Raw genomic sequence first — 16,301 nt, 5'->3', positions numbered from 1 at the left:
ATTCTCAGCTTGACTTCTTGACATCCCTCTAACTGGAGACTTGGGGGGCTGAGTGTGTGCTCTCCCACTGATTGGCGGCCCTCCTAATTGTCGCCAACATTGCTCTCACATGGGCTTTAATGAAGAGGAAATCAGGAGCTTTGTTTCCCTCGTCAAAACAACTTTTTGTGTGCAAATAAGCCCACAAGGAGGGAGTCCCAAGTTGCCCTTGTTAAATGTTTGGGGGCAGGCAACAGCCAACAGCCTTTAAAATGCAGAACCCCTGTTACGTTATTGCTGATGGATCTTCCCATTAAAAAGGCATTGGAATCGAGGCACAGTGGCATTAAGAAGAATTTGTAGTTCGTTCATGCAAGCAGCAAATGTAGAAATAATACGTATATATATGGGCCTGGTGAGTTTGTTTTTTAATGAGCCCAAACCAAACGGATACTTAGGTTCAATGAGACAGAACCAAAATCACATGCTGCTAATGGCAAATAATGTGGTTATAATTGTATACAGAGCGACACCTTGATGTTTCTGAGCATCTTTAGGGCTAATGTTAGGGACATAACAATGCCAATTTATTGTGAGCTGTTGGTTCAGTGAATGAAAGTTAGAATGAAAAACTGCTGTCTGTCTTTTAAAGTGGGTAGGGATCTCAGGCCCCAGGTCCTCTCCAAGCCACACTTTGAGACCCTCTCCAAACCACACCTCCTTTCCAGCCAGTATACTTGTAGGAGTGTCTCCACCCCCATTGTTCTGCCCAGACGCTGAGGTCCAGCTCCGAGGGCCTTCTGGCGGTTCCCTTACTGTGAGAAGTAAGGTTACAGGGAACCAGGCAGAGGGCCTTCTCAGTGGTGGCGCCTGCCCTGTGGAGCTCCTCCTACCAGATGTCAAGGAAATAAACAACTATCTGTCTTTTAGAAGACATATGAAGGCAGCCCTGTTTAGGGAAGTTTTAAATGTTTGATTTTTTTATTGTATTTTAATTTTTTTGTTGGAAGCTGCCCAGAGTGGCTGAGGAAACGCAGCCAAATGGGCGGGGTATAAAATATTATTATTGCCACACCCCTCCCTCCCAGCCTTTCCGCCCTCTGAGTGTTTTTGCTTGATTGAAATGTCTCCTTGAACTCATGCTTCTTGCTTGTCTGGCAGGAAGATAAGGGAGAGTCATAGGGCCTCATAAGAGAGAGTCGTAAAAACAAACCTACCAAGATGAAATTTACAGTTTCTGCACCCACCCTTGCCTCTGGCCCCTAACTCCCAGAATGTCCTCAAGGCAACACAGTCCCCAGGCTGCAAAAGATTACTGTATTTTGAGGGAAGCAGGAATTTTTAACTTTTGCTTTTCATTTGAGGTCCTGCTCATTAGTGGCAAGCTTGTGGGGAAATAATTGACATGGAATCAAACAAAGGGAGTTGCTCTTTGTACAGCAGGTGTAGTTTGGGGAAGTTGGCAAATTTGATAATTGCCTGAGAGATGGGTTGCCACTTCTCCAATCCGTTTCAGTGGCCTGCTGCTTACGGTAGTAGCTGGCCAGTCCACTTCCCTCTGCTCTGCTGTTCTCACACCCCATCCCCCAATATATTGACCTCCAATTGGTGACATGCTAGGCGTTCCACACCCCCCCCCTTCTTGCCCACTTTTTGGTAGAGAAATACCCCCTGGCTTGATTGGGAATTGGGCTTGGTAAACGGGAGGTCGAGAAAAAGTAAATAGTTTGGATTGCTCCAGATTGTGCCTCCAGTGATCTTAGGAGTGTGCTGAAGTCTGCGCATTTTCTCTTTTTAAAAAATATCTTTTTATTAAAGATTTCTTAGTTTACAAAAATATGTGCATTGTTTCTTTTTTCAAGTTGTATTTTCTACAGATCAGTTTCGTTTGTAGTGAGACATTAGTGTTGCATGCATTATTAGCTTAGGAAGAAAAGAAGGGGAAGGTGGGGAGTGGGAGTGGGGTCGGGTGGTTATGCTTCTATTCTTCTACTCAGTGTATGTGTGGGGTTTTGTGTCAGCATCACTTGTATGCGTTCTCTTACTACTGTATTCACTTGTTATATTTCCTTGGTGGTGAGAGAGGTTGGGGGTGGCCAAGGCTGTGATTAGTTGTCTTTGGTTGGCTGTAGTGAGATTTGTTTTTGTGTGTGAGTGGGGTGTGTGTGTTTGTGTGTGTGTGTATTTTTGGATCAGGTTAGCCAGATTGATTCTCATGCTGTCGACGGATTCTTTATTGTCTTGTTGGGCTATGTATGTGATAAAGAGGAACCATATTGGGGTGAAGGCATCTTCTCCTATTTGTCCCCATGTCAGTTTCAGTTTACAGTAGCTTGGTTCTCGAACACCTTGTGACTTGAACGTTTTGGCTCCCAAACACCGCAAACCTGGAAGTGAGTGTTCCGGTTTGCGAACTTTCTTTGGAACCCGAACGTCCGGCGCGGCTTCCATGGCTTCCGAGTGAGTTCATGAAGCTCCTGCAGCCAATCGGAAGCTGTGCTTTGGTTTTCGAATGTTTTCGGAAGTCAAACAGACTTCCAGAATGGATTCCGTTCAAGAACCAAGGTACAGTGGTACCTTGGGTTACATACGCTTCAGGTTACATATGCTTCAGGTTACAGACTCCACTAACCCAGAAATAGTACCTCGGGTTAAGAACTTTGCTTCAGGATGAGAACAGAAATCATGCTGCGGGGGCAGCGGGAGGCCCCATTAGGTAAAATGGTGCTTCAGGTTAAGAACAGTTTCAGGTTAAGAACGGACCTCTGGAACGAATTAAGTACTTAAACCGAGGTACCACTGTACGGCTGTATTGGTTAATTTTTCCAATAAGGCTGTTTCCCATACTATGTGATACCATTGGTCCATGCTTAACTCCTGACGGGTCTCTCCAGTGTCTGACTATGATGCTTCTGACTGCTGAGAGTAGGTGGGTTATGAGCTCTTTATAATGTGAGTGGGCATTATTATCTTGGAAGGTGTTTAGTAGGGCCCATTCTGGGGTGACTTCTAATACTTGCTTAGTTATCTTGCATATTTCTTGTATGACTGATGTCCAGAAGAGTTGGATTTCAGGACATTCCCACCACATGTGGAAGTATGTGCCTGTGGAGGTGCATCCTCTCCTGGAGTCTGCACATTTTCTAACTGGCTGCCAATCATCCAAAATCTGACTAAGAGTTTTCCGGTTTCTGGAGCCTGCCTTGTGCTGTCCCTTCCGCTGACCTGGCCACCACTCTGTTCTGTCCCTGATGTGTCTCCCTACTATGGCAGTACTGCAGCAGGTGGCGGGGGAAATGTAATTTTCCCAGGGCTCAGGTGCCATGGCCTGGGGAAATTATATTTTTCAGGGTACCAAAAGCTAGGCTTCTTGGTGTGGCCTCAGTTGGCAGAGAATAACTTCTCCTGGCTACCCAAAAGTTTCATATCTGAGTCGTTTTGAACTTGGGTCTGCTCAATTCATGTGCATAACTCTGCCCATTATTATATCTCTTCAGCTGCTAGGGGAAGATAAGGTGGCAGCTAGTTCTGTTTTTCCCCATTGCTAATTGTTTCTCAGATTACTCAGTAGTTTGTAGCTCCATGAATCTGCAAAACACAAGTCTATGTATCATCTGATGTTTCCTTCTTTCTTCCATTTCTTATAATGCTTACTCACTGCAAATTTAATATTCTTCCTGATATTATTTTTCCAGTGTGTGTGTGTGTGTGTGTGTGTGTGTATAGCCATAGAATACTAATTTTCACATTCTAGTCCAGTGTTTCCCAAACTTTGGTCTCCAACTGTTTTTGGACTAAATGCCCATCATCCCTGACCGCTGGTCCAGCTAGCTAGGGATGTAGTCCAAAAACAGCTGAAGACTCAGGTTTTCAAAACACTGTTCTAGATTGTCACTTAGCTGTTATTGCTGCTTATAGTCATAGATCAGCACTGAGGAACCTGTGTGGCCCTTCAGATATTGTCGGACTACAACTCCCATCATCCCTGGCTAGGACTGTTAGGAAAAGGAGAGCCATTGTTTCTGCACCTCTGCCATAGATGCATAATCAACTAGAAAGTGTGTGTTGTTCTGAGTGCTTGTTCTAGAACATGGGTTTTCTCGAAGCACAGAATGGCAACCATCTTTCTCTCTATCCCTTCATGGATTTCACAGCCTTGCTAAAATCATTGTAGCAATAGTGGGAATAATGTGCTAACCTCTATTTCCTTAGAAGACTGGGGAAGCAAGGCGGGAGGGTAATTCCTCTTGAGTAACAAAGAATTTAAAATAGCACCTCACTTCTGCCCCCTCTCCCGATTTGGGTATTGCTGATTGCCACCATTCAGTTCATTTGCAAAACCTCGTTTTTATATTAGGTACTGCAATTTATGGCAAATAAAATAATCAACCAAGGTCATGCAAATATATTCTGTATTCATTTTACGAAAACATTCTAGCTGCCTTTTCTATGCCAAGTGTACTTAAGGTTTAGAGAACTAGTTTGATGTAGCTGTTAGTGCTGGACTAGGACCTGGGAGTGCAGGGTTCAAATCCTTCTCAGCCATGAAGTCAGCCAGCCACTATCTCTCAGCTGGACCTACCTCTCAGGGTTATTGTGAGGATAAAATGGGGAGGGTGAAGAGCCGTGTACACCATCTTGAATTCACTGGAGGAAAGGTTTAGGGAAGCTTTTAATGTTTAATAGGTTATTGTATTTTAATATTCTGTTGGAAGCCGCCCAAAGTGGCTGGAGAAACCCAGCCAGATGGGCGGGGTCTAAATAATAAATTATTACTATTATTATTATAAATGTAATACTAGCACTCCCTGTGGCACCTGTCCTAAAAGACCTACATTGGCTCCCAGTACGTTTCCGAGCACAATTCAAAGTGTTGGTGCTGATCTTTAAAGCCCTAAACAGCCTTGGCCCAGTATACCTGAAGGAGCATCTTCACCCCCATCATTCAGCCTGGATACTGAGGTCCAACTCTGAGAGCCTTCTGGCAGTTCCCTCACTGCGAGAAGTGAGGTTACAGGGAACCAAGGATAGTGGCGCCCGTTCTGTGGAACGCCCTCCCATCAGATGTCAAGGAAATAAACAACTGTCAAGACATCTGAAGGCAGCCCTGTTTAGAGAAGTTTTTAATGTTTGATGTCGTCACTTTTTTATTATTAATATTCTTTTGGGAGCCGCCTAGAGTTGCTGGGGAAACCCAGCCAGATGGGCGGGGTATAAATAATAAACTATTATTATTATTATTGTTATTGTTATTATTATTATTATTATTATTATTATTATTATTATTACTACTATTATTATTATCATTACATAGTGTGTCTGGCTGCTAACCAGAAGGTTGGTGGGTCAAGCCCACCCAGGGACGGCTGTGGGTAGGATTCCTGCATTGCGCACGGGGTTGGACTAGATGACCCTTGAGGTCCCTTCCAACTCGACAAGTCTATGATTCTAGGAACATCTTAGAAATCATTTCCCTCGTGCTTAAACTGGGCTCTGGAAAGCAAAGGGAGCCAACAAGATTCCACAAGAAGACCAGTTTGGTAGTCCCAGTAAAGATATTGCCTAGCTGTTTAATACCCCTCTTGAACCATTTCCAAAGATTTTTAGCAAACAGGCAGCATGTTAATTGGTTTACCAGTGCCAGGATGTCTGTGTCACCAAGAAGGGTTTGGTGAACCCCCACTATTAAGTACGTAATTATCTGCATTTCATTTCCCTCTGACCTCACTTTTTTTTTTTGCACAATATTTTCCCCTCCCCAAACCATGTCTGTACCTATAACTCAGGATGTACCTATAACTCAGGATAACATTCTATCCATCTGATGAAGTGGAACACATGCACAATCAGTTGGTTAGACTTTGTTGTTGTTGTTGTTGTTTAGTCATTTAGTCATGTTCGACTCTTTGTGACCCCATGGACCAGAGCACACCAGGCACTCCTGTCTTCCACTGCCTCCCGCAGTTTGGTCCAACTCATGCTGGTAGCTTCGAGAACACTGTCCAACCATCTCGTACTCTGTTGTGCCCTTCTCCTTGTGCCCTCCATCTTTCCCAACATCAGGGTCTTTTCCAGGGAGTCTTCTCTTCTCATGAGGTGGCCAAAGTATTGGAGCCTCAGCTTCACGAGCTGTCCTTCCAGTGAGCACTCAGGGCTGATTTCCTTCAGAATGGATAGGTTTGGTCTTCTTGCAGTCCATGGGACTAGGTGCCTCAAAAGCTATTTCTTCTTTTTTTTTTTTTGCTGCACGGACTCACTTGGCCGCTCTTCTGGAAATCCCTTTCATGTATCTGGTGAAAGGAGGTTGTTGCTTCTCAAAAGTAGATTCTGCAATGAATTGGTTAATCTCTTGAGAAGCCACAACAGCCCTTTGCTGCTCTTACTGTGAACACTTCTAGAATTCACTCCCACAGTAAACAGTTATGGCCACCGGCTTGGACAGCTTTGAAAGAGTTTTATCTCACAGAAGATAAGATGATCAGTGACATCTACTATACCAGTAGTAGACACTGCTAAAATTTGGGGTTGGCTTTTGCAGCCCAACTTTCCATCAAAGGATTTAAGTTTCCCCTAAGTCCATTATCTTTCTTTTTCTGTTGCAATAGAGTTCCCCCGCCCCCTTGCAAGGAGGTGAAGACACCGAACAAAGGTGTGCAATAAAATTATTATTATTATTAATGACTTTTAAAGACTTTAGAAATTGCCCAGCCCCTTCACCAAAGACCACCCAAAGCATCACACATGTTACAGAAAGAGGCAGGCTACAACAGTTTAATAATAGTATTATTTATTTGCCGCCCATCTGACTGGATTGTCCCAGCCACTCTGGGCTGCTCCCAACAAAAAAACAGTAGAAACACAATACAAAATCAAGCATTAAAATCTTCCCTGAAATTTGAGATTGTAGCTTGTCGCATGTCTGACAAGATCAGTCAGGATAATGGTCACTGATTGCATTACCTGGCCAAGGCGGCCATTCAAATACCTTAGTTCTTGAATCCAGATCACAGACAAAATTATACCCTCAAGAGACAGGATTTGTAAGGGAAAAGAACCACTAGGAGAGCTTTTCCCAGTCTATTTCCTTGGGCAGAGGAAATATTTGGGGTCATTTAGAGTCAAGATGGCATCAGGATTGCTCTCCTGTGCTATTTGAGACATGTGGTTTATATACATATGTAAGTGTGTTTACCTTGTGCACTTAGGATCACTTGATCACTTGACCTTAGAATTCTTAGAACAACTGAGTACCAGTTGCTGGAAATCACAAGTGGGGGAAATGCTTTTGCACCCAGGTCCTGTTCCCAGACTTCCTGAGAAGCACATTTCCTGACCCTAAGCACATTTACTAGGGTATAAGCCCTTTTAAACACATAGGACTTCCTTCTGTGTAAACGTGTGTAGGATTTTGCTGTAAAATTGTATTTCTTAAGAAGGTAGTCTTTAAAAAAAGAAGTAGATCTGTTGCTTGTTTAAGCACTGGATATGGGAGAGTGAGAAGGACAAAGGATCAAGGTAAGAGAGAAAGCAGAGAGAGAGAGAGAGTAAATACAGAAACAAAAAGCTGCCCAGCCTACCAGCAATAAAAACAACATGTATGAAAGAGAAAATACCTAGCTAGGGCCCTTTGAAATGAAATGGGGAAATTCCAAGGAGAAAATCCCTCTGTGTGTTTTTCCATAATGTGTTACCTGGTGTGGTTTCCTGCATTTTTCAAGCGAAAACTTCATACAGCAATAGCGAAGGTTGACAAGTGGTATTGGGGTCTTCCTCTGGCAGGTGAAGGTACTGCCTGTCTAGGAAGGCAAAGGCTGGCTGCGCTTCTTCTGCTCTATGGTTTGTTCTCTAGGAACGAGGTGGCAGCAGGGTCCGCGTTGTGCAGTCAGGAGCACTGGTGTGTTTACACCATGCTAACCTTCCCTGTCTCTTGGGTAAGGCATAGCAACTCCCATGATGGGAGGTCAGGTAAGGGGGAAGAGTGTTGTGCAAAAATAGAGCTGTTATAAGTTGTATATAAGTCATAAGCCAAAGCATGGCCCATTACAGTGGAACCTCGGTTTTCGACTTTCTGGGAAGCTGAACAATTTGGAACACGAACACCAAAAACCCAGAAGTAATCGCTTCCGTTTTTGAATGCGCCTTGGAAGTCGAATGGCATCCACTGCGTGTTTTTCCATTTTTTCAATGGATCTTTCCGGCCGCCCATTGATCCTCAATTTTCAAACGTTTTGGAAGTCAAACGTTTGAAAACCAAGCTTCCACTGTACCATGATTTGGAAGAAGTTTTCTTGGTTAAACTAGAGCAGGCATGCCCAATAGGTAGATCACTGGACGTCTGCGGTAGATTACTGGTAGATCATTGGTTCCCCCCAAAGAAGCTGAACAACTGTGGCTCCCCTAAAAAAAAGCTCAACATTTTACCTCCTCCCTGAAAAAACTCAACAACTTTGACCTGAACCCCCAAAAAGGGGGTAGATCCCTGCCAGTTTTTAACCGTGAGTAGATCACAGTCTCTTGGGAGTTGGCCACCCCTGACCTAGAGCATTAGGCTTTAAGCTAACATTCAAATTGCTTTTTTTATTTGAAAAGCAAAATACCTTTCTTTCTTTCTTTCTTTCTTTCTTTCTCTCTCTCTCTCTCTCTCTCTCTCTCTCTCTCTCTCTCTCTCGTTTCATTGTGCTGGGGAAAAGGCATAGAAGCCTTTGACAGTGTTCTGGTTTATCATGTAAATAAAAGTTGAATTTCCCCTCTTGCTTCACCTGGACTTTCCCTTTAGATAGTGAAGCCAGATCATTTAAATAAAAAGGTTGGGCCTGCCAAGATTAACTAAAAGTCTGTGGCCTCCAGGCAAAGGTTTCTTTTGATCTCCTGCCCCCTCACCCACACACATCCCAATTATCTTTTGTTTTCTTCAATGAGGCAATTTGTGGGTGAGCGATTATATCCACAAACTGGTAGGTTTGAGCACTAAACTCAAAGCTCAAAGAACGGACTTTGCCCTGATATGAGAATTTGAACAATGTTTTCATGTGCTGAAAGGAATCTGTTTTTCACTGGGTTTTTCTCAAACTGTGGCACGGAAAGGTGTGTGGGGATGGAATCCCAGAGGGGAATGGTAGCATCTAGAACAGGCATAGGCAAACTCTGCCCTCCAGATGCTTTGGGACTACAACTCCCATCATCCCTAGCTAACAGGACCAGTGGTCAGGGATGATGAGAATTGTAGTCTCAAAACATCTGGAGGGCTGAGTTTGCCTGTGCCTGATCTAGAAGCAGATGGTGCCTTACCCCTCCAAGACCTCCGTAAATTTCAACGGAATTTATATTGCCCTTTCCTGGGGAACTGCCTCTGTACCAGCCTCTTACTTGCTCACAGGAGCTGAGATGGCTTTTCACCAAAGGGACTAAATTCTGTACAGTTGATGGAGTTTAACAAATGTTATGGGGTTCAGTATGGGCCGGCTCAGCATTGCCATTCTGGATCACCAAAAATAGAGGATCTGGTACGCTTTTTATTGGGGTGCCCTTTCTATTGAGATCTGAGGATCTGCTACCTTGAGCCCCTTAGTGTTGGAATTACTAATAACAGCTCTCCTTTCAGCATTCTTTCTGTATTTTTATCTTGTGAACTGCTTTGAGATCTTTGGATGACGGGAATCATCATCACCACCACCACCATCATCAATGTGTATTGGCCAGAGAAGATTATTATGTGACATTTAGGACTGTGAAATTTGTTCCATTGGCTGTAGGGAGGCGGAAGACACTTGCCATTTGAGATGATAATGAATGTTAATACATGTTGATCAGTAGTAATAGAATAATTTTAATGATATTTCAGTATGGTTCAAAGTATTTTGCATGCACCTGCTTTGTTATTACTGTTTTAATGGTATGTGTGAATGGCCTGATTGACTTAACGAGCATTAATCCACTGAGCCTCTTGGGCTTGCCAATCAGAAGGTCGGCAGTTCAAATCCCTACGATGGGCTGAGCTCCTGTTGCTCTGTCCCAGCTCCTGCCAACCTAGCAGTTTGAAAGCACACCAGTGCAAGCAGATAAATAGGTACTGCTGTGGTGGGAAGGTAAACAGTGTTTCCGTGTGCTCTGGTTTCCATCACAGTGTTCCGTTGCGCCATAAGTGGTTTAGTCATGCTGGCCACATGACCCAGAAAGCTGTCTGTGGACAAACGCCGGCTCCCTCGACCCGAAAGCGAGATGAGCGCTGCAACCCCGTAGTCGCCTTTGACTGGACTTAACCATCCAGGCATCCTTTACCTTTTACCACATGTGTCAGTGCCTATGAAAGAAGGCTCCACTTAACTAGATCTGTTCATTGTCATGTGGGCACTGGTGCTATGCCCAGGATGGGAATGACTCAGAGGTACAACCTGGCACATATATTACGCACCTGGGGCATAGGAAGACTCATTGGAAGCTTCCTTATACAGAGTCAGAGCACTGATTGATCTAGCTCAGTGTTCCCTACACTGTCATCAGCTCTATGGGGTTTCAGACAGGGATATTTCCCGGTCTTGCCTGGCGATGGCAGGGAGTGAACCTGGGACCTTGTGTGTGTGATCTATCACTGAGCTGCAGCCTTCCCCCACAAACCACTGAGCTATGGCCAGGGGCGAGCTAATCCTCACGTTAGAAGAATTTGGGTCTTGTTCCTTTGAACAAATGCTTCTAAGCCACTGCTTTGCAGTGTCAACCGAGGGCACTCTCTGCTCCTTTGAGTTTCATTCTTCTTAAATTGTTTGCTCAGCAATAGCAACACAGGTGGGCTTTTCTAAGGAGACTCCCCACCTGTTCGGCAGCAGCTGTTGCTGGCATAAACCGGACAGAAAATTCCTGAAACTGTAGCTTAATAATCACACATTGGTTCGCTGGAAATACACTGCATTATTCAATTTAGAAATTCCCCTTTGGCGAGCTGACAAGTAGTTTTTCCGGACATGTGCCACAGGCAGGATGAGTCATGGCTTTTCATTTTGCTTCCTTATTTCTCCCCCCTCCGGAGCCCTTATTTAAAGTCTGTGACATTGGCTAACAATAACAGAAGTGGCTTGGGAACGGCCTCCTTCAAAACTCTCTTAGAAGAAGGATTCTTAACTTGCATATTCATCACTTTTTCATTATTATGCGCTTGCAGGAATTTGTCACGGTCTTGGTGCGAGACCCTCGGATAAAAAAGGAAGACTCCTGGCATTCACATATAGACTATGAGATCTTCATTCATGTAAGTACACCAGCTACAGGGAAATTGCTTTTGCAGCACTTTTGCCCATGTCCTTTGATCGCTGTGTACATATGCAAACTATGCCTTACAGCGCATGAGACAAGCGGTTTCTTTAAACTGATGTGGGGTGTGTGTGTGTGTGCTGACCCCCAGTTCAGGGGCCCGATCAGCCCCTCAAGCCCGTTTTTCTGCCACCTTCCCTCCCAATTCCACCAGTTTTGGTGGCAGCAGGAAAAGGAAAATAAAATAAAATAAAGGAGACACAGCACTGTGGCAGTCAGTGTCTTGACGCACACAATCCTTTCCCTGGTTATCAGCTCTGATGTGATGCTTTTTGTGGCTCCACATGCCCTTGAGGTTTAGCTGTGGTCTCAAGCCTTTAATGTGGCAGGCTCTGACCTGTGGAACTCCTTACCAGTAGAAGTTTGGCTATACAATCCAGAAAGGGCCTCTGCCAGCCAGTTCTTAACCCAATGGTGTCTGACATTTTTTTATTGCAATGTTGTGTTTTTAGTCTGCGTGCTGCCTTGTGATGTTTTCTACGAAAGTGCCAATTATGCTGCCGCCCAGTATAACTGAAGGAGTGTCTCCGCCCCCATCGTTCAGCCCGGACACTGAGGTCCAGCACCGAGGGCCTTCTGGCGGTTTCCTCACTGCGAGAAGTGAAGTTACAGGGAACCAGGCGGAGGGCCTTCTCAGTGGTGGTGCCCGCCCTGTGGAACACCCTTCCGTCAGATGTCAAGGAAATAAACAACTATCTGACTTTTAGAATACATCTGACATTAAAACATTAAAACATCAAACATTAAAACTTCCCTAAACGGGGCTGCCTTCAGATGTCTTCTAAAAGTCAGATGGTTGTTTATTTCCTTGGCATCTGATGGGAGGGCGTTCCACAGGGCAGGTACCACTACCGAGAAGGCCCTCTGCCTGACAGATGACCCCTCAACCTCTGTTTAAAAACCTCCACTGGTGGAGAAGCCACCACCTTTCTTCAGATGCAGAAAGGTATCTGAAGTTAAAAAGAATACATTTAGAGTCCTTGGGAGTGTTGTTGTTTTTTCTACTAAAACACAGACAGTTTTATTTAAGTACATAGGGACTCTGTCTTACTCCAGGCCCACACTGGGGAGAGTGCTGTTTCAAATAACTTGATATTTTTGTTAAGGCAGTTTATTATTGGGTAGTTATTGAATCCTGTACCCTAGTTTTACCTGCTTCAGATGTAATGGCCAAGTCTGAAGGCTGCAGCCACCCTTTTGAATTTCACCCTATTGTCTGAATCCACATACCTGCTCTTTTCCCACACGTCAGTTCTTTTCATCCGCTCCTGGTTTGTGCAAATTACAACTTGCCCAGATCTGATTTCTTGGCATAAATTGGGTGGAAAGGAAGTGTAGCATTATGCACAGAAGTGTCATTTCTGATTGTTCAAGCTGCAGTTTGGAGAATAATCCTAACCCTTCCTTTCTCCCTGTGGTCTGGAACTTTAATATGTAAGGAGAAATAATCTTCTTGATTTAATCCAGTACGCTAGTGAGACTAGGAAAAGCAATCACATGAGTGATAACACGGGGCATAGTTTCATGAGCAGGTGATGCATTTTATCTTTCAGGCAGCAGTTGGGTGACTGACTTGGTCTCGTGAAGCAGCTATCACTGGCATCTGTGATAATTGCATTGTATTTAATGGAACAGGATAAGGACATTGGTGGAGATATAGGGAAGTACTTAGACTTCTAGGAGTAAGAATCAGGATGTTGGAAGGGCTTTAAAAAAAATGTAGACTTTAATAGTTTGGTTCTGTCGCTACACACAACAGCATCCACAGTCTTCCTCAAACATTACATGTAATAATAATAATAATAATAATAATAATAATAATAATAATAATAATTTATTTATACCCTGCCCATCTGGCTGGGCTTCCCCAGCCACTCTGGGTGGCTTCCAAAAAAACATTAAAATACTGTAATACATCAAACATTAAAAGCTTCCCTAAACAGGGCTGCCTTCAGTCTGGCAGTTGTTCTCTTTGACATCTGGTGGGGGGGGGGCATTCCACAGGGCGGGTGCCACTACCGAGAAAGCCCTCTGCCTGGTTCCCTGTAACTTGGCTTCTTGCAGTGAGGAAACCGCCAGAAGGCCCTTGGTGCTGGACCTCAGTGGTCTGGGTAGAACGATGGGGGTGGAGACGCTCCTTCAGATATACTGGACCGAGGCCGTTTAGGGCTTTAAAGGTCAGCACCAACACTTTGAATTGTGCTCGGAAACGTACTGGGAGCCAACGTAGGTCTTTCAAGACCAGTATTATGTGGTCTTGGCGGCCGCTCCCAGTCACCAGTCTAGCTGCCGTGTTCTGGATTAGTTGTAGTGTCCGGGTCACCTTCAAAGGTAGCCTCACGTAGAGCGCATTGCAGTAGTCCAAGCGGGAGATAACCAGAGCATGCACCACTCTGGGGAGACAGTCCACAGGCAGGTAGGGTCTCAGCCTGCGTACCAGATGGAACTGGTAAACAGCTGCCCTGGACACAGATTTGACCTGTGCCTCCATGGACAGCTGTGAGTCCAAAATGACTCCCAGGCTGCACACCTGGTCCTTCAGGGGCACAGTTACCCCATTCAGGACCAGGGAATCCTCCACACCTGCCCGCCTCCTGTCCCCCAAAAACAGTACTTCTGTCTTGTTAGGATTCAACCTCAATCAATGTATCAAATTCAATGTATCAAAAGAACTGTGGTGGAAACATGGCCTTGTGCTTTGGATGATAATTATTTTAACCTGGCAGTCACATGCAAATATGTTCCCGGGATCTGATTCAAGGTTCTCCTGGATTCTCTGTTTAACTGTGGATTGCTTGGGACGGGGTTTGCAGATTCTGGTCTGGGAACTAAAATCCTCTTTTGGATCAAGAGGATTTCTAGGCCTCCACGTTTTCCACTTGAGTTGCAGCTCCAGCAATTTGCACTATTCTGGCAGTTTTAGAAGGCGCTTGTTAGGTGGCACAGAGGCCTGCGGTTAAGAAAGGGGCCTGCTGAGCATTTGCTACCTCGCCATGCCTTGCACTCCTCCTTCCGGCAACTTCTGAAGCTAAGCTGGTGCCGGACATATTGCGCTGCTTTCCTTTGGACCACATCAGCGATGCCCAAGGTCTTGTCATGTGGGCCGCCCAGGACCTCCATACACACTGCCCAGGTTTGCTTCCCAGGAAGGTCACTTTACTGCCGTTAGTGCAGCAGTTTGACTTCACCCCCAGAGGCACACTCCATTGGATGGATACATACAACGAAGTTCTTTGGTATTGGGAAGGTGGTGTATCTTCGAGTCACGGTGAACAAGTCCTGTTTCTTTACAGACAAACAGCATGTGCTTTACGAGGAAAACGTCTTGCGTCCGGCGGCGCTTTCGAGAATTCGTGTGGCTTCGCCAGAGACTTCAAAGTAACGCAGCGCTAATGTGAGTCAATGTCCAAATGTTTCTGAAACTCGCTTTATTAAAGCGTACACCTAGCTTTTTCCCTCTCCCAGAGGGTAGGTTAAAAACCTCATTCTTTTTCTGAAAGAGGAATAGGAAATATAGCCTTGATCTAGTGCTGTGGGGGAGAAGAAGCGCTTGATCTTTCTTGCCTCCTTGTCAAGACTGGCCCTACCAATCGACAGAGTGAAGCAGCTCCCTCAGCACAGGAGATGTTGGGGTGGGGGAATGGCAATAAAACGCTGGAGGCTGTGCTGTGTGTGCCACATGCCTTGTCCCCTCGCCTGCTTCCCTCAGGGCAATGAAGGCTATGCTCTGTTTCCAGTGTCAAAATAAGATTCAGATGCCAGTTCAGTTGGCTTTTGCATGCGGAATGTGCAGGGCTCTTTCTTGTCCTTTGCCTTGGGCAGCAAAATATCTTGGACCGACCCTGCACCAATAATCACTGTTATATGTTTGCAGGGTAGGGAACGTGGAGAAGAGGGAAGCAAAGGCTTCCATTCAGACCATCCCTGCCTTTCCCAAGTCTCTTGTGCTATTAATAATACCCTGTATTATTTATGAAGACCTTGACGTTTCGCTAAGTGCTATGCAACAAAAGGATGCTGAACGTTTTGCTAAGTGCCTGGCAAATAATTAAAACAGACAGGCCTCTGCCAGAACAACTTAACATATTTTTTTTACATGGCACAAAGGAAGGAGAACATTTTGTGGACGAGGTACAGAGGAAGCTACAACATCAGTCATAAATGAGAAGGATACCCACCCGTTCAGCAATGCACATGCAATCCCAGTTTAGTGTGGGTACTGTGGTGTAAACCACTGAGCCTTGGGCTTGCCGATCAGAAGGTCGGCAGTTTGAATCCCCGCGAGAGGGGGATTGTTCTGTCCCAGCTCCTGCCAACCTAGCAGTTCGAAAGCACGCCGGTGCAAGTAGATAAATAGGTACCACTCTGGCGGGAAGGTAAACGGTGTTTCCGTGCGCTGCTCTGGTTTCGCCTAAGCGGCTTAGTCATGCTGGTCACATGACCCGGAAAAACTGTCTGCGGACAAATGCTGGCTCCCTCGGCCAGTAAAGCGAAATGAGCATCGCAACCCCAGAGTCGTCTGTGACTGGACTTAACTGTCAGGGGTCCTTTACCTTTTAATCATGAACAAGCTGTGATTTTTCATTCTCATTTGCTGGTCATAGTTTGTCAATTCAGACATCGCACCAAGCCATATCTGAGCTCTCTTAATTATGGCTTTGTGTGCTGTCTGAATCGAGCTACTGTTTTCAGGAAGCTGGCTTTAGTCATCACACAGATAGCACATTCAGAACACTCCTCGCCTGGTGAAAGTATGGTCTTGAAAGCACATAGGGCCACCACGTCATGGAAGCCAAGAGGTCTGGGTCAGTGCCTGCATAGGCCATGCCTGGGAACCAAACGTATGTCACCTTGTTTTCCAAGATGGAAGAGAGCTGGGATAGCAATGTAAGAAAAAACTTAATTGCTGAAGGAGGGAGGAGTAAAGGATAGGAGAGATACCACCACCTAACACTTCATGTATCAAATGAAGGAGAGTGTAATAGCCCATGGAAGCTGTTGCTGCAGTGTTATCAGCT

At 45.1% G+C, this 16,301-nt stretch overlaps 1 protein-coding gene across 2 annotated transcripts in view; it reads left to right on the top strand.

Annotated features, from left to right (window-relative positions):
- SNX10 (sorting nexin 10) overlaps positions 1 to 16,301 on the top strand; it is a 47,380-nt gene that overhangs the window by 16,684 nt on the left and 14,395 nt on the right. For both annotated transcript variants that reach the window (XM_083578922.1, XM_083578923.1), the window contains exons 4-5: positions 11,135 to 11,221; positions 14,577 to 14,677. In XM_083578922.1, coding sequence (XP_083435048.1) covers positions 11,135 to 11,221; positions 14,577 to 14,677 — 188 coding nt within the window. The remainder of the gene's footprint in view (positions 1 to 11,134; positions 11,222 to 14,576; positions 14,678 to 16,301) is intronic.

Source organism: Podarcis filfolensis (assembly GCF_964270895.1).
Source record: "Podarcis filfolensis genome assembly, chromosome: 12".
NCBI classification, from domain to species: domain Eukaryota; kingdom Metazoa; phylum Chordata; class Lepidosauria; order Squamata; family Lacertidae; genus Podarcis; species Podarcis filfolensis.
This window is presented reverse-complemented; position numbering and strand designations above follow the sequence as displayed.